The sequence below is a fragment of the Meleagris gallopavo genome, chromosome 2 (assembly GCF_905368555.1).
Source record: "Meleagris gallopavo chromosome 2, MGAL_WU_HG_1.1, whole genome shotgun sequence".
Taxonomy (NCBI): domain Eukaryota; kingdom Metazoa; phylum Chordata; class Aves; order Galliformes; family Phasianidae; genus Meleagris; species Meleagris gallopavo.
This window is the reverse complement of record NC_139405.1, coordinates 89,125,362-89,149,265: the sequence shown is the minus strand read 5'-3', so window position 1 is coordinate 89,149,265 and position 23,904 is coordinate 89,125,362. Positions and strand designations below refer to the sequence as shown.

General features: G+C 35.6%; 1 protein-coding gene across 1 annotated transcript in view; it reads right to left on the bottom strand.

Annotated features, from left to right (window-relative positions):
• Positions 1-23,904, bottom strand: part of CSMD1 (CUB and Sushi multiple domains 1) — a 1,002,456-nt gene that overhangs the window by 194,541 nt on the left and 784,011 nt on the right. Inside the window, exons 18-21 of the mRNA XM_085217921.1 lie at positions 15,349-15,537; positions 10,033-10,149; positions 8,436-8,651; positions 6,866-7,054 (exon numbers count right to left, since the gene is read on the bottom strand). Coding sequence (XP_085074047.1) covers positions 6,866-7,054; positions 8,436-8,651; positions 10,033-10,149; positions 15,349-15,537 — 711 coding nt within the window. The remainder of the gene's footprint in view (positions 1-6,865; positions 7,055-8,435; positions 8,652-10,032; positions 10,150-15,348; positions 15,538-23,904) is intronic.

Below are 23,904 nucleotides of genomic sequence, written 5' to 3'. Positions count from 1 at the left end.
TCTTTTCTTTCTCTTTTTTTTTTTTTTTCACCAAGATAGATTTTGAATCAAGGGATGTCATCAGCAATGGATCACACTAATAAAATGTTTGCAAATAAGTCTCTCCTTATGTTCCTTAAGAAAACCAGTATCATGGTGGAGAGGTTAGAAAATCTTACTAAAGACCTTACTGAAACATTGCACTGCAGTGTTGCTCCAATTGCACTCTTGCACAATCTTGCTCCGCAATTTTTGTACCATTCCATTATGAAGAATAATGGAGAAAGAAAGACAAAAGAGCACTAAAGTTCTTTCTGAGGTCTTCTGAGGAGCTTTCAATCCATATATCAATGACATAAGATACTATCCAGGTTCTCAGAACAAATCCTATTACATTAATTGGGGATTATAGGCAGAATCCAAGGCAAGGACTTCTGTACTCCTTTTTTTTTTCCAGCCTTTTGTTTTCTGCCTCCCTCTTTCTAGTAATATCTAATAATGGAATATGCAGATACCATCTCTACACTATTTATCTTATCAGGAGGAAAAACAATAATAGTATCCACAACCTCAAAATGAAGAAAGAAGGCAAAAGAGAGGTTGAAAACAATTATTGTTCCTTCTGATTATAGGTAATTAAAATTTCATGTCCAGGTCACATATTAAGGTGACTATGTCTCATATCTAAACTACTCCTTCATCTTGAAAATAGATTCAGAATTGCCACTGTACACCAACTGATATTAAATGTTCAGTTTTATACAGACACCTAAAATCTGTAAGTAGAGATTTGCATCTTATTTTGAAGATTAATTGACAGTAACACTCAAAACACTAACTTGAACACACGTCCAATTTTCTGACAGTAACAGAAAACTCAGTTGCATTTATAAAAGCACATCATCATAAAATGAATAGGCAGAAATTTTCAATGTTATTAAATAACATAAATAAAATGCTATTAAATAATTTTACTAAATATGTTATATTGTATAAAAAAATTAACAAATTAAATGTGACAGCAGTTAGATACAATACAGTGGATCCTGCGTACATGCACATCCTTAAGATCTTCACAATCTGAAGATTTATAAATTCAAATACAAATGTTAAAAAATTTGCTCATAAGTGGCCCCACATAACTTAAATGTGTTCTCTGCATAAAAACACCTGCTAAAAATGAATAGTAATTCTTAAGATTAGTTCAATGTCTCAAAAGTGAACTCCAGATTTAAATTTTACACTACAGCAAATTTGAAAAAAACGATGAATCTCAAGGGTCTCAAAGAAATCTCCCGAACTATTCAGGCTAACAAGATTCCCACTTATGTTTCAGTCTCCATGGAAATTAACTCAACGTTACAGTATGACAAAGTTTTTTAATTGCAATTGGTGGTTTTGCAATGAATACTAACAAGAGTGTTAAAAAGAAACAACTTCTTAAGTGTCAGCAATTTATTTTAGCACTCTATCATTAATTATTCACATATTATTTACTATAACAACTGAACATGATAAATTAATGATATTAATGTGCCAGTGAACAATACCACAATGAGGATTTTACTCACTGTAAATATACAGGAAAAAGAAAACTATTAGTAAATACAATCAAATAATCATATTTTCTTAATAATTTCTACTGCTTCAATTTTGCAATTAATGTTACTGAGTATGATAGAACAAAATAAATTTACCATTTTTTATCTAAACTTGTCTTATAGCAAAAATATATATATATATAGTGATCTAATAAACATAGATTTTGTGTATTGTGCCATACAGAGGTTGAATTATAAAGTAAGAAATTTTCTACACTTGGGCACAGTACCTCTCACTGTAAAGGCCTTGCCAATCAGTTTTCCACACATTTCCTTCAATAATTAGTTACCATGTCATATTTGGCAAGTGGGTAGGCAGGCAGAAATGTTTCACCTCTTTCAGAATTTTAGCCATACTAAATCTAAAAGGCACCCTCTTACCCATCAGTGGATCATTGTAAATGATGAAATGATGTCACATTTCAAAACGTATTTAGGTGATAATCTATATGTATATCAGATATATGCATTCAAAACTGCACCTACTTGCAAACCACCTATCTCTTCAAATGAGTATATATTCACTGGTTACTCGTTTTATGTCACATTTCTGCTTTTGCTCATATCTTATCCTTCGTCAAAACAGAGAAGATACCTGTCACTAGTATCCAAATATATATATATCATCATTTAACTTCTCACAACTCTGATAAAGCTTTCTAATTGTGTAGAAGGAAATGGGAAATTCATAAGGCCATAGACAGAGTTCTTCACTGTAGCATGACAGTGAAATCTGTGAACTACGGCACTGAGCTGCAAAAATGTATTTTGTAGAGGGAGGTCAGGGGAGAGTTGCAGAATAAAATAGGGAGTATTTTCTGCATTCTAGATCTATTGCTAGTTTTGGTTCATTGAACGGTTATTTCCAAATTTTCAAATATTAAAAAAAAAATCATTTATAGAAATGTTTCTTTTAATTTAGGACTTCCTTTTTTAACAACAGCACAATTTTACAGTACAGAGTGGTAGAAAGCTCCTGACTAATTTGACTTAAAGCAAACAGAAACGTAAAAATATATAATTAAATGAATAGATTATTTATTTATTTATTTTTTAAAATGGGATATAGGGGATCTGCCTTTATAACAGATTTTCCAGATAAATGGTGTGGTTACTGTTTAAAAATTTAGTGAAGACAGGAAGAGAAGCCAGAAATGAAATTTCAACAGTCTCCTTTATGTAGACTTTAGCTTTAGAATTGACAGCCGTTCCACCTCCTTTCTGGACCCCAATATTTATTAAGCTCTTAAGCTCTGGAGATACGTAAAACTGCATAACCGCCTACAGGCACTGCTCTTGGATCTGTAATCTAGGGGAACCAATTCAGTAAAAGTGGGTTTTGTCCTCATGAAAAAGTATTCAACTGTGAAACTGTAATAGAATTGCATAATCATAGGTAGAGAAAAATTGAGCTATTACTGGAAGAGTAATTTAGGCAATTCTGTTCACACAAAATTAGTATAAATATATATTTACATTTTCAACTACATCAAAGCAAGTGATAAAATAGGAATAAATTATATACGTGGATGAAGTATCAACAACAATTCTTAACCACAATTACTAATCAAATGAATGTTTTTGAAAAATATACATGTATTTCTAAAAACACTGGAATACTAATTGAAGCAATCATAACAATAAAACAACGAATAATAATGCAGGATAAGATGTCAATGAAGGAGGAAAGCAAGATTATTGTTTTCTCTTTCTAAATCTCAGCTAGACAAAAGATAATCAGAGGAAGCTTGTCTGTACTGCAGTAGCTAGTTTTTAGCTAAAAAACATAAAAAGCCTACTTACAAAGACAAAAAGTGATTTTATATAGTAATTAAATTATTCAGAAGTAAATTTGGAAAATGAATCACACAACACATAGGCAAGCACACTTATTACAGCTATGTGCCAGGTGGTAATACTGACAAACATATAGGTGACAAGCTGTTTGAGTACAAAACCAGATTTTGGTCAGTACCGAAGGTTATGGATTAGTTCAGTGACATTTCTTCTTCAAGCCACTGTACATATGTATTTTCTCGATAGTCCTGTACCAGGATTGCTAGGAGAATATCTTTACCATGACAGTACACACAGGAATGCAGTCCTTATTCTATTCTGTGCATCACAATAAAATTACAATGAAGCAGTGTTTCTCTCTCTCAGTTCCCCTCACCTCACAATCCTGTCAATTCCACTAAATTTTGAGGAGTGGAGCGGAAGACAATACTGTGAATGTACTTTTTAAAAACATATATTGAAGAACAGTTGCATAAAAGTAGGCTGCCAATTTTTTTCTTTCAAAAGACCATCTGTGTCCTTTATGCTGTCAGTAGTACAGAAAGTTCTCACTGTAGGATGTTTGTGGGAGTTTTGTCAGAATCACTAGTTAAGACCACAAGATAGCTCTTCTAAATGCATTTTCTATATGCAGAAAGATGGGAAACTCTTAATATTCTTGTGTGAAAAGAGATTGAACAGTATCACCAGCAGATATCAGCTACTAGTATATCTGATGGAGAAGCTGTCATTGGTACTTGAAGCTCTTACAGGAAATAAGATTTCTTTATGAATGACTCCATTACCTTTCTTTTTTTTTTTAAAAAAAAAAAAAAAAAAAAACAAATGCGGAATGGAAATTTTTCTGACAGGAAAATAGTAGGTACAGTTGGTATAGACAGTTGAAAGAAAGGGATCCTCCTGAAAAGCCATGTCACGAAGGATATCTGAAGAATTGTTTCCACAGGAGAAAGTATTATACAAATCTACTGTTTGGACTAGGATAAAGTTAATTTCATTCATAAGAACTCATATCATGCTATTGGTTTGGATCTAAGAAAAATAGTACTGATATCACACTGATGTTTTAGCTATTGATGAACATAGATAGCATCAGCACCTTCTCTGCTTCTCAAGCTGCCCTGTCAGCAACTAGGGGGTTCTAGTTCAATTTCTAGTCTATATGGAATGTCATTATAGCTAGTAATTTTTTTCCAAACTAAGCCATACTAATTTAATTGTTTCCAATAAACCTTCTCTTATTCTAACAAATATCTCTAATAGTAAGTAATAAATTTGGAAATAGACAAATAACTTTCCAAGTAAATAATATTATCACTTTAAAATTAGTAACAAATATATCAGAAAAAAAAAAAAAAAAAGCTTACATAAAATGAAAACATTCTGTCAGACTTGTGAAATTTTAAAATCCAATACAAGTAATTCCTTTTTTAGGCATCTAAAGGATGCCTGGAGACTGATTCATCTCACTGTAAAGCAGACATTGAAATCTAGACTTTCTGTACTGACTTTACTGACAGTTATCAGTAATTGGAACTCGTACACATGTACACAACAAACCTGAAAAAGTCTAATTCAGAATCTGAATCCCATCCACTAAAAATTGCCTGCAGACTAAGAACACCTACTCAGTTCATAGTACTGGAACAAATTAACTTTTTGGTACTCGATAGCTGGTGACAGATGTACTTTCGTAACATGTACATCCCTGAGGAGTTAGATAACAAGTTTGCATCATTTTGTTTTCATATCTCGTCATATTATCTTCTCATAATATCCAGTGATTTTACAGTCTTCCAGAACTGTGGTTATTTAAAAGAAAAAAAAAAGTATTTTTATTTTTTCTTTGAATTAAGACATTTTGAGACAGAGATTATAATTGTTTACATAAACTAATATTTTTGCCATTCTATATTTTTATTATATGAAGAATCATACTTTTTAACTAGCTCACTGTATTTTTATATGACTCTCTAGAAATGAATGGCAGATATTAATATTAGATAGAAACATTTTTCTTTCTTAAAATCCAGGTTTCTTCTGTCAGCCCTCAAAATATACCAGTGATTAGAAAAAATGACTTGTATTAATGTTCTTAATATGTTGACTGCATCAAAATCAGCTGCTTCAAAGAACTTTAGTAAGTAATTATAACAGTAAAAACGCAGTAGCGATAGTTTTATTTTTAGTTTTAAATGCACATGGATATATCCTGATGTTATCTTGATCAAGCTTACTTATTAAGAATAATTTTATTGTTCAATTAGCAGTAATATTTTCTTAAAGAAAAGAAAAAAAAATAGCTAGTTTTCTATTCGTATACATGGAAAGCTATGGAAATGTTTAGTAGTCTTAAAAATTGGGAAAAATAGAATTCTAAGTTCAAACTGAATATGTGGATATTCTTGTACTGAAATATGCACACTTTAAATTGATCTATGATAATGTGTACTTGGTTATTCAACATTCATGATCAGTGTTAAGAAGCCACTGTTTTTTTCTAAGAATAATCTAGCTGAAAATAGCGTAGGATGTAAAACTTCTATTTAAGAAAAAATGGCAAATTCTGTACAATACTGGCTCCACTTTCATTGATTATATAAGCCCAGGTCATTAAAACATAATTACAAATACTTCTCTTTTTTTTTGCTATAAAAAAAAGGATGAACGTATTTTATGCTATATAGAGTGTATGACTTTCAACATTTTCCAGATATAGATATGTACTTTTATAATAAGTAAAATAAACAAGACAAAGGGGACTGTCTTTCTTAATTAAATAAAATTGTATTTAAAACAATTGTCTTAGGACAATCCATTTAGAGTCATATGTGTGGAATTATTTGACATTTCAGAAGGATTATGTCAACAGTAGCTGATCAGATATACTTCAAACAGTGATGATAAGATGATCTCATCAAACCATATACAGATACTGTACAAATTTTAAAAATCCAATCCTTTAGTTTCTCACAAAACAAAAACAAAAACAAAAACATTTTGTTCAACCTGAGCATGTATTTACTGATTTTTAAAAACAGCACATTTAAAAATTACAGTTTACAATACTATATTACAGTTTACAGCTTATAAATTATAAAAAAAAGAACTTAAAGTTAAAATAATATGAAAAAAAGCACTTAAAACAGTTTGGAGTACTCTTATAAAGGTTGTTTCCACCGAGACGTAAATTTTGTTTCTTTACCCTGACAGGCTATTAAATTTGTATCTTAATAAGGACAATTGTACAGTTCAATTATTGTATTTACATTTTTTCTCACAAGACATTCTGATCTTATTTTCTCCCACAGTTCTAACTATTCTTCTTTCTTATTTTAGTTCTCTAAGTAAAAAAAAGTGCATTACTTATATCTTCAACTTGGGTTGAATCTGTTCAACCCAAGTGCTTTCTTCTCTTCTCAGTATCCGAAACATGACATGTGCTAATAACGACTTGATGAATGAAATGAAAGCATGTGACCACCTACCCACACACCTTGGCAGAGGTGCACTCCATACACGCCGACCACCGCCCAGGCAGGTAAGTTTATTAGCACCTTCCAAGCGATATCCAGGGAAACAGGAAAAGATCAAGGAGTCTCCAACACCAAACTGAAAGCCAATTCGCCTGCTGAAGGCAGGAACACCAGGATCATCACATGGCTCTAGATCGTATTCTGTAGACAATAAAACAGACTATATAAATAAATGCGACACGATTTTTGCATGGGTTGGAGCGGAGAAGCTTGCCAAATTAGTTGTAGTATGTCATTACACGCTGCTTCAAAAACATGCATTTCAGAATCATTTAATCTACTAAAACCAGCGCTATATTTCTGTTATGGCAATATATACAGTAATTATGTATCTATTGCATCCCACCCACACTAGATTTATTTTTCTAATTTCAAAGAGCTGTAATCAGCTTGTACTATAAGTGTTTTACTATAATTTTGTTTAATTACATCTTCAGTATATTATTATTGGTTCATTTGGTCTGAACTCCCAAACAGCTTTAGAAGTGAGAGAGTTTAAAAATTCACTGCATAATGAAGAAAATCTAACAAAAAAAAGAAAAAAAAATCAAATGTAAGGTCATGAGAATTGAAAGACATATGGCCACATTTTAAAAAACTGTGCTTCATTTTCCTAAGTAAAACTGTCTTCTTAACCTAGCAAACTGTTTGCGTGCTCTTTTGAAATCAAACAAGCATCACCCAACTGAAAACAAATATATATATATATATACATTTTTCAAAATAAGTTTCTAAGTGTCTGAATTTGTGTCTCTTTTGTAACTATGAACCGGAAATAACTGGCAAATCTATGGAAACTTAAATTCATTAGAAGCAGCAAGAGTGAAGCCCTCAAATGCCCCCTAAGTTGTGCAATTGTTTCTTTACCATTACTTAAATGTACATAGTAAATGTATACACAACAATATATGTCGTAGAATTCCTGTTATTCTCAGAAGGAATGATAATCTTGGACTAACAGTACAGTACAGATGTGTTAAGTCATACGTTTCCAGAACTTAGAATTTTACCTGCAGGATCTGGCGGGGTTTATAATTTCTTTCTACTACTCAGGATCTTCCCAAATGAGAGCAATAATATGGAAAGATTCTCTATTTTGTTCAATACAGTCAGCTTTTTAGTATAAATATATACTTTTTTTTTTTTTAATTCTAACATCAGCCTTTGATTAAAATTTGCCTGTGATTTTGAGTTAGCACACTACTGCTTATTTACAGTTTCTTCCCTTTCACTGAAACAGTTCCAATTAGTTTCCTTCTTCTGAAGACTTACTGCTCATCTTTTTTTTTCACTCTATTTTCTTCCAAGCCACTTTTTCTCGTATAATAATTCTCTGGAAACAGGGAAAATTCCTTAAAAGAATTCACCAACATCTTCTAAATGTCAGCTGATCTTCTAAGATACAGACTATACATTTTATTTTTTTTTTTTTTTTTATGGGTGTTTCATAACATTTTTCCTATATATAAGTACAAATATCTGAAAACAACTTCTGGAAATTTAGCATGATATAATATCTTACCTGAAAATGTTATGTTGAAGCCTTCATAAGAAATTGAAAAATCAGATATAAATCGAAGTTGTGCAGTAAAGTTTCCGAAGAGGCCAGCTTTAATAGTAGGGGGTAAGACTGAGCCAGTTAACCTGGCTACTGGTTCTGAGAAGCTGCCATCTTCAGTGATGAGCAAATAGTCATGAGAGCTCTCAAGATGAAAAGTATGAAATAACAGCTGCACACCTATAAAATTATTAAAAAAAGAGAAAACGATTTCACAGAAAGTTGTTCTGTTTCATTAATCATAGGTAGCACAGAAAGTAAAAACTAAATGATATGGGAAGATCTTTAGAAAAAGTCATTCATGAAATCAAAATCTGAAATTCAGAAAAGTGAACTTGCAGAAAGCACATGGACTCAACCAATCAGTATATGCAATGTGGATGTTTGTTACGCTCACCATAAATCACTAACTCCCTTAAGAGAATTCACAGGATTTGGTGTTATTTGTAAACAACAATCTGAAAATTTAAATTTGCATTGTCCAGAGTTTACGTAAGCTTCTGTAGGTCTCTTATTTCTAGTCTTTATAATTGTCTCATTATTAAACTAGAATTCATATTTTAATAATTTGCTATATATTGTGTTTAATTGGGTTATATTTTTTCATTTCCTCAGGTACAACACTGTTTTTTTACTCTAGACCTCAAGAAAATACCCATACACAAGACTAAGGCAATGTAAGTTTTATGTACAATCTTCCAAACATATGAGTTCGTATTAGCTAGAGCCTGTCCTTCACTCAAGTAATGACTGCCTTTCCAGTTGTCAGCTTCCAGTCTGACAACGAATTGAATTTTCCATTAAAGTTAGCTTTTCAAATATAATTATTTACTGAGGGCAGAGGAAGTCTTAAAAAATGTTCACATATGTTTTACATTTGAAAATGCGATACTAGTCTTAAACACAAGTCCGACCTGTAAGAAGATTCTGAATAGTAGAAACTTCCAATATATTTCTCAGATGATATCAAAAAAAGCTAAGGCTTTCCTTGCCATTGGAAATTAATTGAAGAATATTTAATTATATTTTGATTCAGTGTTATCATTTGTACTTTCTAGGCTTCTATTTTTCGCTAGTTCTTAAATGCATTTTACTCACGGATAAACTGCTAAGCTTAACTATGCACTTGAATGTTATTCTGCTGTGTATACAGCATAAAGATATATAAGATTTTTGAGCTTAACCGTTTGATCCTAGTCTGAAATCTAATGTACTAAGACACAGATAAAATTTGCCGTTTCGTGCTTAATAATGGAGGACAGTTATCAACAATGCCCTGGCAGTTTTCACCAAGTATTTTAGTTCTATTTAATGAGTAACAATACTAATATATTCTGGCTCTTCTGCCTTCTACCCATTTTTTTTTTAATAGGTACACATTATCTCAGTTCACTGTTAAAGGAGTATTGCTTTTTCAAAATAAAGACAAACTAGAAACACTACAACATTTGGAGGCATTTATTTTGGGAAGTTAAACTTCAGAAGAATAGCTGATAATATGATTTAAATGGATTCATAAACAACATTACATATACACATGGAGTTTGTATTAGATTCTTACCCTTGCCATGTGATACTTCAATAGTCCAAGTGCAGTTTAAAGAGTTTGGATAAAAATCCGGAAAACCTGGAGAAAGAATGGTTCCACTTCTTCCGTGAATATATCCACCACATAATGCTTAAAAGAAGAAAAAAAAATGGAAAGAAAAGGAAAAGTCACACAGGATGTCCTTTTCTTTATTTAAAAAAAGAAAAAAAAATCCTGTTCAGTTTTTTTAACAACTCTAAAAATTGAAAAATAGGGCTAAGTGTGAAACTCTGAAGTTATTTTGTCTAATTTAAAGAAATTAAAATTGGACAACTCTTTATTTAGTCTTTTATAGGGAATTTATTTTTCATCTACAATCTCTTCTGTTAAATAGCAAGATACCAAAATAAATAAAACAGTGTTTCTAAATATTGCGAGTATTAATTCCTATTATAACAGCATTTAAGAAGAAGGATTAATCTTCTTGTGTATGTGTTTAAACTAACTCACACATCAATATCCTACAACCAACTTCAACCAACTTTATTGGGCTATAGACTCGTAAAAGTATTTCATGCTATTTGCATGTGCATATATACATATATAAAGAAAAAAAAAAACAACACACACACAAAACATATCCTTTCCAAAGAACAGAAAAGCTTTTTTGCTATTTGCCTGCGATATTCAGAGAAGAGAAAAAAAAAAAAAAAAAAAAAAAAAAAAAAAAAGAGTACTTTCCTCTCTTTCAGAGGTTCTGAATGTACCTTCTTGGGTATTTTTAAAGACAAAAAAATTACACTAGAAAACATTTCATGCATCCTGGCACTTTGCTAAGCAAAGCTGGCCAAATTTGCATGGGAAATTAATTAAAGTTTAAGATTTGCTTTGCTGAATTGCTCACTGATCTTATAAATACAGCATGACTATGCTTTTCCCTCATCTGTTGCTGTCCAGTTTTTTTTGTTTTTTGTTTTGTTTTGTTTTGTTTTTTCAAATTTTAACATAATAGATATTTTAAATTACAGCAACAAAGCATTAGGTTGCTTTTAGCTTTCCTCCTCATACAGAACAATAAACTTTGTCATGAACTAGATGGAAATACACGTAACAAACATTGCAACAAATTATATTTACACATATAGATATAAAGCTGGCATTATAGCTGAAGTTCTGCTTTCATTTCTTACTAGACTAAGGTAATTATTAAAGCTTTTTAAATTGTTAGAATTTACATATTTTTTACATATACTAGGGCTGCTCTAAAAGTAATGTCTCCAATTTTACTATGTTGATCCACAACAGCAGAGGTTGATGGCAGTGGTATGGCTGAATCTTTCCACCAGTATCCACAGAATCATAGAACCGTAGGGTTTGGAAGGGATCTTTACAGATTATCAAGTCCAACTCCCTGCTAAAGCAGGTACCTTACTGCAAATCACAGATGTAGGTGTCCAGGTAGCTCTTAAATATCTCCAGAGAATGAGACTCCACAACCTCTCTGGGCAATCTGTATCAGTGCTCCATCACTCTGACAGCGAAGAAGTTCTTTCCTGTTTTAGTAGGGAACTTCATGTGATCCAGTATCTGCCCATTGTTCTTTGTTATACTATTGCATCCCAGCAAAACAGTCTGCCCCCATTGACTTGGCTCCCACACTTTAGATATTTATAAATAGTGATAGTATCCCCTCTCAGGCACTTCTTTTACAGGCTGATGAGCCCCAGGTCACTCAGTCTTTCCTCATAAGAGGGGTACCTCAGGTCCTTAATAGTTTTTATTGCCTTCTGCTGGACTCTTTCTAGGAAAATAATGTCTTTTTTTAACAGGGATACCAAAACTGGACACAGTATTCTGGATGTGGCTTCACCAAGGCAGAGAAGAGGAGGAGGATCATCTCCAACAACCATGCTCTTTTTAACATACCCCAGGATGACAATGGCCTTCTTGGCCACAAGGGTACAATACTGGCTCCTGGCCAACCTGCTGTCCATCAGGACATCCAGGTCCTTATCTTCAGAGTTCCTCTCCAACAGATCAGCCCCTAACTGGTACTGATGCATACAATTATTCATCCCCAGGCTCAAGACTCTACACTTCATCTGATTAAACCTCATCAGATTCCTCTCTGCCCAGCTCTCTAGTCTGTCCAGGTCTTGATGAATAGCAGCACGGACTTCCAGTGTGTCAGCCGCTCCTCCCAGCTTTGTATGATCCTTAACTTACAGAAGGTGAATTCTATCCCTTCACCCAGGTTACTGAGGAAGATGATCCCAGGGAAACACCACTAGTTTAAGGCCTCCAACTAGACTCAACACCACTGATCACAAAACTGAGCTCTGCCAGTCAGCTAATTCTCAATCCACATCACTGTCCACTCACCTATCTGATACTTTCTTAACTTCTTCACATAGATGTTGTGGAAGACAGTATCAAATGCCTTGCTAAAGTCAAAGTATACAACATTCACTGCTCTCCCCAGCTGGTCATGACATCATAGAAGGATAAGATGCTGGTGGGACATGATTTCCCCTTGGTGAATCCATGTTGACTTCTTCTGAGAACCTTCTTCTCTTCCAAATGCTTAGAGATGGCATCCAGAACATGCTGTTTTATCAACTTTTCCAGGACAGAAATAAGGCTGACTGGCCTGTAGGTACTTGAATTGTCCTTTTTGCCCTATTTGAAGCCTAGTGTGATGTTTGTTATCCTCCAGTACTCAAACACCCCTCCTGTTCTCTATGACCCTTCAAAGATGCTAGAGTGTGGTTCAGTAATCATAGAATCAAAGAATCACCACAGTTGGAAAAGACCTACAAGATTATCCAGTCCAGCCATCCACCTCTCACCAACCGTTCTCACTAAATCATGTCCCTCAACACAACATCTAAACATTCCTTGAACACCTCCAGGGTCACCTCCTTGGGCAGCCCATTCCAGTGCCTGACCACTCATTCAGAAAAGAAGTATTTCCTAAAATCCAGCCTGAATCTCCCTTGGAGATTCAGCTCCATCAGCACTGATGGGTTCATGATTTTGTGTTTGTCAATTTTGGTTAAACACTCCTTGATCAAGTTCACCTTGACTAAGGTAAATAATTCCATTCCCCAGATTTTCTCTTATCTCCAGAGTCTAGAATTCCTGAGCAGTAGTCTAAGCAGAAAAATAAAAAAAATAAAAATAAAAATAAAAAAAAAAATAAAAATTGAGAAAAGAAGTCATTCATCATCTCTGCCTTCTCAGTGTCCACTTTATCAGGACACCCAACCTCATCCAGTAACAGACCCACACTGTCCCTAGTCTTCCATTTGTAAGTGATAAGTCTTTCTTGTTATTCTTGACTTCCTTTGTCGGATTTAATTCTTTCTTACATCCCTACAGACTGTGATAATGTTCCTATACTCTTCTCATGCGGACAGACTTTTTTCTTTTCACATTTCATAGACCTTCTTCCATTTGAATTTATCCTTGCTCCTTGCTCATCCATGCAGGTCTCCTGCCACCTTTCCCTAATTTTATACTCTTAAGGATGCACTGATCTCGAGCTTCAAAGAAGTGATGTTTAAGTGTTGACCAGCTCTCTTGGGTCCCCTTACCTTCCAATATGCTAGCCCAAGAAATACCTCCAAGTAGGTCTTTGAAGAGGTCAAAATTAGCTCTCCTGAAGTCCAGCGTTTTAATCCTACTAGTTGCTTTAATTCTTCCATAAAAGATCCTGAATTCCACCATCCCATTCCACCACTGCTGCATCCCAAGTTGCCCCCAACCTTTACAACCCCAAACAGCCCTTCCTTGTTAGTAAGAACAAAGTTCAGCAGCACATCTCTCCTTGTTGGCTGCTCCATCATCTCCGTCAGAAAGTTATCTTCAGTTCACTGAGGCAGAAACCTCCTGGATTGTGTGTGCCTGGCTGTGTTGCTTATCCAACAAATATGTTTATGATTGAAGACTCCCATAAGAACCAGTGCCTGGGATCACAAGGTTACTTCCAACTGCTTGTAGAAAACTTCATCAACTGTCTCTTCCTCATCTTGTGGCCTGAAGGACACTCCCACAACGGTGTCACCCATATTGGCTTGCCTCTTCACCCACAAGCTCTCCAATCATTCATCATTCAACTCTAGGTGGAGCTTGATACATTCTTGTTGCTCTCTCACATAAAGAGAAACTCTACCTCATAGGTTTGTATTTTCTAAAAAGGACACAGCCATCCATGATATCATTCCAATCTTGTGAGCTGGCCCACCATGTCTCCATGATCACAGTGAGATCACGGCCTTTTGACCACAAACAGATCTCTAGTTCCTTCTCTTTATTACTCATGCTGCATGCATTGGTATACAGAAGTTTTAGGGAAGCAGAGGGTGCAGATAACCCTTGAGGGATGCAAGAAAATTTCCTTCCTAGTCTATCCAATTCTATTTAATTTTGTTGCCGTGTGACATATAGCAGCAGAAGGACCATCTGTCAAAATTATGTCTAACATGGAATTGCATGTGAAGCAAAGGTGTGTCATTAAATTCCTCCAGGAAGAAAAAAATGCACCCATTCATTGATGCTTGCTGAATGCTTCTGGAGACTGAACAGCGGATGTGAGCACAGTGAGGTGGTGGGTGATATGTTTCAGCTACCTCAGCTGTTACAGATTTTAATGAGCATGTCATGCAGGCTGTTATTAACTAATCATGGTGACTACACTGAAAATTAGTTAATTCCCTAGTTCATAAAAAAAAAACTTAGAAAACTTTTCAACAATAAAAAGAGCACAGAAAGATTTGCTAATACATTTTAGCATTTGCCTTTAAAAAAAAGAAAAAAAAGAAAAAAAAAGATGCATAGTCTCATACTGCATATCCATGAAAGCAATCTCTATGACTTTCCACATAATTCATTTCTTCTGGTAATTAAGTTAAACCCATATCTACCATTTCTATAAAGAGAAACATGCCTTCATACAATAACAAGAATGAAGACATGCATACATATTTCCAGTTTTACCACTTCTGTACTATCTTGGCTAGTTTACTAACATTAGACATTTAGAAGAACATAAGCTCTAAATAGTTTTATTGTTCCCCAACTTCACCATGTCTTGCCTTTTTCTACAGTTACTGAACTGCAGATTTCTAATGTACTGAATATATACCTGTAAATTTCACTGCTCCTTAGAGATATTATTGACTGAAAGGTAATACAGAGATAGGAAGTAAAACCTTTATTAACAGTAAAATTAATTTTTAAAAGTATGGATCTTGAAGGTAGGTAGCATCAATGACAAGTTTAATTAGATCTTGAAAATAAGAGATCAGCTTCCTTGGACTTCTTCCATCTGATGAACATGACACTTACCATCACAGCTGGGTAATGCATGATTCCACTGATGGTTTCTTTCACATATGAGTGGTTCTTCATCACTCAGTGTATATCCTGGATCACAGCTGAAAGTTACTGTAGAGCGGATATTAAAATTGTTTCCATGGCGATGGCCATTCACAGGAATTCCTGGGTCAAGGCAGGAATCTGATTCCAGAGTAACACCTGAAAACACAAAATTTTATGTTTCCCCCTTTTTGAGACAGTAAACAGAAAAATCACAGACAAGCACAAATCAATAAGCAAGATGAATAAGTAAATCCTAAAGAATACTTGTTAGCATTGCTTAAAAACTGGTGTGAGATATAAAGGGCTTTGTTTAGCTACTGTCGGGACAGTTTTTCAATTGTCAGTTTCGTGGAATAGAGAACCTCAAACTAAGTAGGAAAAAAATAGAGCTCTATATTTGACTAACCAATGGAAAAAAGAGACAACATAAGAATTGAGCATTTGCATCTATTGGAAGATGTTAATTTTAAAAAATTAACATGAAATTCAGAATCACAGAATATCCCAACTTGAAAAGGACTGAAAAGTGCAACTCCTGCCTCTAAGCAGGACTATGCAAAAATCAAATCCTGTTGTCTTAGAATGTTGTGCATAGGCTTCTTGAACTCCAGCAGATTAGCACTGTGACCATTGCCCTAGGGAGCCTGTTCCAGTGACTAAACATCTTTTTTGTGGTCAGACCTAATCTAGTACATAAATTGTCTAATATACTCCATTTCATCTACTCCATTTTTGATGCGGTGGAGTAAGTCAACTTTCTTCCGTAGAAGCAGTTGTTAACTTAGCAAACAGTACAATATAAAAAAACCTATACTTGATGAACTAAGAAGAACTTGTAAAATTCTACAGATACAATCTAATGCATCAAAAATAAAAAATAAAATGAAAGCTTATATAGCTATATAACGCTTATCTGAAAGAAGAAGTATGGAGTAATTACACTGTATAGAAGAGTCTATACAGTATATGACAAATTAATGTGGAACTACACATTGAACTTGGGGGGGGGAGGGGTGAGAACTCATTATTTAGTGTAAAGTCACTATTTATCCAGGGCTACCACATAACATTAAGGATTAAGTAAAGGTAGTTTCAAAGAAAGGAAAAGATTGACGTACAAGGGCATAAAGTAAAGGTTTTACAATTTGTGGATATGAAGAATAGAATCAGAACTACAACTGAAAACATGAAAAAAATACTGATTCTATTTTACTCGGAGAAGTATTCCCCATACCCTCCAGCTATTTTTCAGTTAAGAATTCTGCCATAAGGTACCTACTTAAATTCTAGATGAGTCAATTTCTTCTAGACGTGACTACATGTTCTTAATGCATACAGAACATTACAGAAGGGAAACAAGATTCCCTTTGTTTGGCTTAAATGGATTAATATACAGACTCAAAAAACCCTTTTAAGTACACAATATTCATTACTATAAGTGGCATAAATAAATATTAATAGCACATTAAATTTTAACATTAATGCACTATTTTTTTCACAAACTATATACTGTGTTTTGAGGTATGTTACAATAGATGGAAGTCCATGGCAGAGCGCTTAAAATTCTTTCCTCTTTAAGCACCCCTTCAGCCCTTTCACAACACATACACTGTTTTGGGATTCTGAATCATGCATATATCACAGAATCACAGAATCACAGAATTGTAGGGGTTGGAAGGGACCTCTAGAGATCATCGAGACCAACCCCCCTGCCAAAGCAGGTTCCCTACACCAGGTCGCACAGGTAGGCGTCCAGGCGAGACTTGAATATCTCCAGAGAAGGAGACTCCACAACCTCCCTGGGCAGCCTGTTCCAGTGCTCCGTCACCCTCACCGTGAAGAAGTTCTTACGCACATTCGTGCGAAACTTCCTATGCTGCAGCTTATGTCCGTTTCCCCTCGTCCTGTCTCCACGTACCACTGAAAAGAGACTGGCCTCACCACTATGGCCGCCACACCTCAGATATTTATAAACCTGGATCAGGTCCCCTCTCAGTCTTCTTTTCTCAAGGCTAAACAGACCCAGTTTACTTAGCCTTTCTTCATAGGGGAGATGCTCCAGGCCCTTCACCATCTTTGTGGCCCTCCGCTGGACTCTTGCCAAGAGATCCCTGTCTTTTTTGTACTGGGGAGCCCAGAACTGGACACAGTACTCCAGATGAGGCCTTACCAGGGCAGAGTAGAGGGGGAGGATCACCTCCCTCGAGCCAGCAGGTCGACACGCTCTTTTTAGTGCACCTCAGAATGCCATTGGCCTTTTTGGCCACGAGGGCACACTGCTGGCTCATGGCCAACCTGTCGTCCACCAGGACGCCCAGGTCCCTCTCTGCAGAGCTCCTCTCCAGCAGCTCATCCCCCAGCCTGTATTGGTGCATGCAATTATTCCTCCCTAGGTGTAAGACCCTACACTTGCTTGTGTTGAACCTCATCCGGTTTCTTACTGCCCAGCTCTCCAGCCTGTCCAGGTCTCGCTGAATGGCAGCACAGCCTTCAGGCGTGTCAGCCAATCCTCCCAACTTCGTATCATCAGCAAACTTGCTGAGGGTGGCCACTATCCCCTCATCAAGGTCATTGATGAAGATGTTGAACAAGACCGGACCCAGCACAGACCCCTGGGGGACACCACTGGTTACAGGTCTCCAGCCAGACTCTGCACCACCAACGACGACCCTCTGCGCTCTGCCAGTCAGCCAGTTCTCAACCCACCTCACTGTCCACTCGTCTATCCCACACTTCCTCAGCTTTGTTATAAGGATGTCGTGGGAGACAGTATCAAACGCCTTTCTAAAATCAAGGTAGATTACATCTACCGCTCTTCCCCCATCCACCCAGCATGTGACAGCATCATAGAAGGCCACCAAGTTGGTCGAGCACGACCTCCCCTTGGTGAACCCATGCTGACTACTCCTGATAACCTCCTTTTCTCCCAGTTGTCTGGAGATGGTATCCAGCACAAGCTGTTCCATCACCTTTCCAGGGACGGCGGTGAGGCTGACAGGCCTATAATTACCCGGATCTTCCTTCTTGCCCTTTTTGAAGACCGGAGTGACATTGGCTATCCTCCAGTCTTCAGGGACCTCCCCTGTTGTCCAGGACCTCTCAAAAATGATGGAGAGCAGTTCGGCAATGACCTCCGCCAGCTCCCTCAGCACACGTGGATGCACCCCATCAGGTCCCATGGACTTGTGGACCTTAGTACTGCCTAGGCGCTCACACACGTCCTCTTTCCTGACTAAAGGGAAGTCTCCCATTCCCCAGACCCTCTCACTAACCTCCAGGGTGTGGGATTCCTGCAGGGGAGCCTTTTCACTGAAGACAGAAGTAAAGAAGGCATTCAGTATCTCTGCCTTCTCAGCATCCCCCGTTACGAGGACCCCCCCCTCACTTAGTAAGGGGCCCACATTCTCCCTAGTTTTCCTTTTGCTATTAACATACTTGAAGAAGCCTTTTTTATTATCCTTTATCACTTTAGCTAGATTCAATTCCAGACGGGCTTTAGCCTTCCTCGTTGCATCCCTGCAGGCCCTGACTACATTCCTATATTATTCCCAAGTGATCAGACCCTTTTTCCACATTTCATGGACCTTCTTCTTTCCTTTGAGCTTGCGCATGAGCTCCTTGCTCATCCACAAAGGTCTCCTGCCACCTTTTCCCGATTTCTTGCTCACAGGGACGCACCGATCCTGAGCTTGGAAGAAGAGCTGTTTAAATGCTGACCAGCTCTCAGAGGCCCCCTTACCTTCTAACACCCGAGCCCACGGGATAGCTCCAAGTAGGTATATATATATATATATATAGGTATATATATAGGTATATATATAGGTATATATATATATATATACACAATATACATTGTATATATTATACATTGTATATATATATATATACAATATATACAATATAACAGGTAAAATTTTATTAGTTTTGTTTTGAAATGATAAAATATGACTTTCCAGGTATTTTCAAGGACAACAGAGGGTGTAGTAATCCTTGCAACTTCCAGCTTTGTAATTGAAATAGTGGTGCTGCATAAAAAAGTCAGCTTGGGTAAAAGGACTTCACTTTAAGTGGAAAATATTCAGATTTGATGTTTAGCAAACATACACAGACCTAAAAAGAAAACATTTTATATTGCTTCTTTGAATAAGATTTTTTTTTCTTTCTCAATGGGAGATAATTAAGACAAGCTTAGTAATGGGTAATGTCAAGAATCCTGACTCTGAAAAGACAACGTTAAAGTATACATGAGAAATTTTGGCATCAAGTGATAAACTGTGTGTCCAGGGTTTCAAAAATCACACTATTTATAACAAGTGGTTGAATAAATATAAGATTGAAGTCTAGATTAAACCTGTATCCTTCCTCTCCCACTCTCTCTAATGCAGTATTTCCTAAAAAGAGCAGGGAGTCAGTAGCTTCCCCCAAAAATATGATCCTTTGACTTTGCCGTGCATCAGTGAGAATGACATAAGCAAATAATATTCTATCCTATAATTTAAAAATACTCTTTTTAAAGGAACATAACATACAATCCAAAATGAACTGCAAGCATACAAACAAATCAGATGTGGTACATCACTGTATAATTGAAATATATGAACAAGCATCCTTAAAAATTTTACTGTCAATATTGACACTTCATCAAACATTCATCAACTTTCTGGTATGCTAGCTATATAGGATACTTCATTTATTATTAAAATGCATATTTTGCAAATGGAAATATAATTAATTTTTTGAAACTGGTTAAATAGAGTTCATTAGATCTCAAAAGAGGAAATGAATGTGTTGATATATACAACAAATGAAGCATAAAACAGATATACAATTTCATTAACTATAAACTCATATATTACACTTACAGTTAAAATAAATAGAAAAATAAAATATTAAGGTAATATCGTTAAGAGATTGTTTAAATAGTGCTCATTGTTTGAAACAGATAAAGAAAATAAGGCTGGTTAGACAAGTAGAAACCAAAATGTGGCTAGTGCTATAACCACTGTTAGCTGGGGAGCAGTTCCTGTGCTATTCAGTGAAAAGAACATTTTGAACACTGGAAACACTTCAGTTAAAAGCAAGAGTGTTATTCTTTGTTATCAATATAGCTTCATCCAGAACATCAGTGAGGCAGGTGTCAGAACACACTTCCAAGCATTAGAATTGGAGACCATACAATTAAATTATGGAGGGGTCCCAATTTGAATGCATGATTCAGCTAGCATTAATACACCTTGCCCACCTCAAAACAGCACGGACTTGTCCTTGCTACCTGTTGAGAACAGTGTCTGGGGTAGGACCCAATGGTCTCTACAGTTCCCTTCCAACCCCTATAGTTCTGTGATTCTAGCTGAAGTTATCCCTAGAGCTATACCCAAGTACTGAATGGGAAGATGCTAGTTGGTATGGGTTGCAATCATATGTGAGATTAGGCTTAAAGTTAAATAGTAGGAATGACTAAAAGATTGGAGCATTAAAGGTCGTCTGGTCCAACTCCCATGCAATGAACAGGGACACCTGGAGGTAGATCAGGTTGCTCAGAGCCCCACCCAACCCAGTCTTGCGCTGGGGCATCCACCACCTTTCTGGGTAACCTGCACCAGTGAAGAGAGAAGCTGATATGTGAAAGCAGTGAAATGGGAGGGTAGATGTCAAAAGGAAAGCATGCTGTTATTACAAGAGCTTTTCTCATTCTTTCTCCAAAGAACCGTTGAAAAGCTCCTTCGCTAAACAGAACCTGGAGGGTGTTTTCAGTGTAGCGGAGACTGCTTATGCTTCATATGTAAGGATTTCCTGGTACTTTCACAGTCCCTTATCACAATATTGTGTAGTATGTTCTTACATTGGAAATGTTTGTTTAAAGATGTTAAGTATATGAATGTAATCAAGCTTTTTTGTAAACATTGAAAAAGAAAAAGAAAAAAAAAGAACATTTAATCTCACATGTGGCAGTTGATGTTTGCATATTTTGATATTTGTTTGATATTTTCTTTGAGTGTATTTTTATATATTTTTGTTACTGAATTTCTGTCTCTGTTTTTGTCACTAGATATGCACTGTAGATTTTCTGATTTTATCCTAAGAGAATTATTTTTTGACGGTCATCTATAGCAATATCTGAATACATCCAACATTTACATTATTAACTTTTGAAATCTGTATCATTAAAAGGGATTTTAAAAAAGCTACACCAATGGTTCTTGTATTATTATTTATAAATGCCTTGCAAAATTGATTCTTTAGGAAAATCATTTATCAATTTCTCAAGTTGGGTGACATTTGTATTCCTGAAAACCACTGACTTTATCATAATTGTGTTACCTACCTCATTCATCTATTTCTTGAGAACTATAAACTCTGTAATTTCATGGGCGCTTTCTCAAAAATTGCCTTTCTTATTCTAGCTCTCTACAGGTTCTTATTATTCAGAGTAAAATCAACTGCTGAAAGAAAAAGTTCTTCCCCAATATTCCACTACCATTTTCAAGTGTAATCTGCCACCAAAAGTTTGATGAATCATTTTTCGTATGCTGACTATTCGCGAAGACTGTAGTTTGAATGAAAAAGTGTAAGAAAGCATTTCATTCTAAAACTGTGAGCTGTTTGAATCTTCTCAAAACTTTCAACTCAAGTTCACGAAGGCTGCACATTTTAAAAGTTCTAAAAAGTTCTTTTCGAAAAGGAAATCTAAACAATCAAGTTATGGCTATTATTGGAAGATTTTCAGGACACTTCCATATAAAAGTTGATTTTCTGAAGAAAATATTCAGATACTTTTTTAAAACCTTATAGTTGATGGCCCGTTCTTCTACACGCAAAATATCTTTAGCACAAGCAACCTCTACAGTAAAGTCTATAACAGCAATCAATTTCGACCTCATCTGTTCCCAGCAGAATGTGCAGAATCTCCACTGAATCATTCCACCTGATTTTGCTCTTTGAAAACTATGAGTTCATCTGCTTAGTACTTCCATTCTTGTTACTATAACTACATTTCCCCAGTATATGCACTAAATATGTTTATTTGTCAATAAACAGATAAGGATCAAGAAGGGACTTACATCTGATATCCATCATAGAAATGCTTCACGAGCTCCAAACAATGACTAGCAAAAGGATAGAGAGCCTAGAACAAATTTTAGTCATGTCATATGAACAATTGTATGGACAAAATGCAGATGATTTTTGCTCTCAGGCAAAAGTAGTGCCAAAAGAAACCAGTGTGACCAGAGATGCTGTGACTGAGCCTTGTGAAGCAAACACCTCACATAGGCATGAAGTGTTCAGCAAACTTTTTCTGTACAGCTTAAGCTGCAGTATACACTTCATTATGGTTTCTGACAGGTAGGCTATTTTTTGTTTCACAAAGTGGAAATTCAGAGCAAGATTCAACTTCAGCTCAAGATGCTTCTACTAACATATCTTTATCCTTTCATAGTGAAAAGTTAAATGATCAGAACAGTCAGGGGAAATTAGGAAAGAAGCAAAGTTATAAGGAGAGAAATTCTATTATCCAAATAAATGTTTCTTGTGCCATTACCTATTGTTATCCTTTCATAACCAGAAAGTCTGCATGGAACTAGTGGATATGGATATGGGTAAGGACTTTGGATGATCCACACACCTCTAGTACAGTACTTGGAAACTAGGTGTCCTACACCTAAAAAAAAAAAAATAAATGCTCTAATCCTCTGTGCTTAGGCAACTTAATAAAGCCCCTGAACTTTATTTCAGGGTGAACTGAATTGGTTCCTGGACTCTGTTGATTGCATTGACTAGATCTCCATAGATCAAAATGGAAATTTGCTTGCCTTTACATGAATTAGTGGCCTTGCCATCGCCACCTTGTCTGCATCAAATCTAAAGCATTCACGATCTCCAAGTTTTGATGCAGCTATAATAAAATATGAGTTTGGGCAGTCATTATACATGCAATGTGACAGCAAATTTACTGCAGTCAGGTTAGTCTGCAAATAAGATTGGAACAACTGACAAAAGCAATGTTATTTGTGTAGCCTAGCCTAACCATACTAAACACATGCATTCTATTCAGTATCAACATGAATAACTACACTATCATGTAAAGCTCAGTAACTTCTGAGAGTTTAATATATGTAATTCTATGTATCTAATTTTAAAGAAAATAGTGTTATAGTGATTCTAGAGTTCAAAGGGAGACATACTGTGCACTGAACTGCATTGTGGAATCACTGTGGCTAAGGCACAATTCTGCTCTGTATTGCAAAATACATAAAAAAAATGGAGAAATAATGAGAGAGAGGCAGTGAAGGTGGGAGAAGGGGAACAAACAAAATCAACATATCTTTACCCTGAAGGGTGAGTTTCTAAAATGGCTTTCCATTTGGCTAAACACCTAAGGCAAAGAACAGTCTGCATAAAATACAATAACTCATTAAGTAAAATTTTCCAAATGAACTAATGGTTTCATAGCTATCTGTCAGTACAGTTTAAGAGTAAACATAATTTGCCCTTATACAAATATAAATACCGCCATTTATTTGT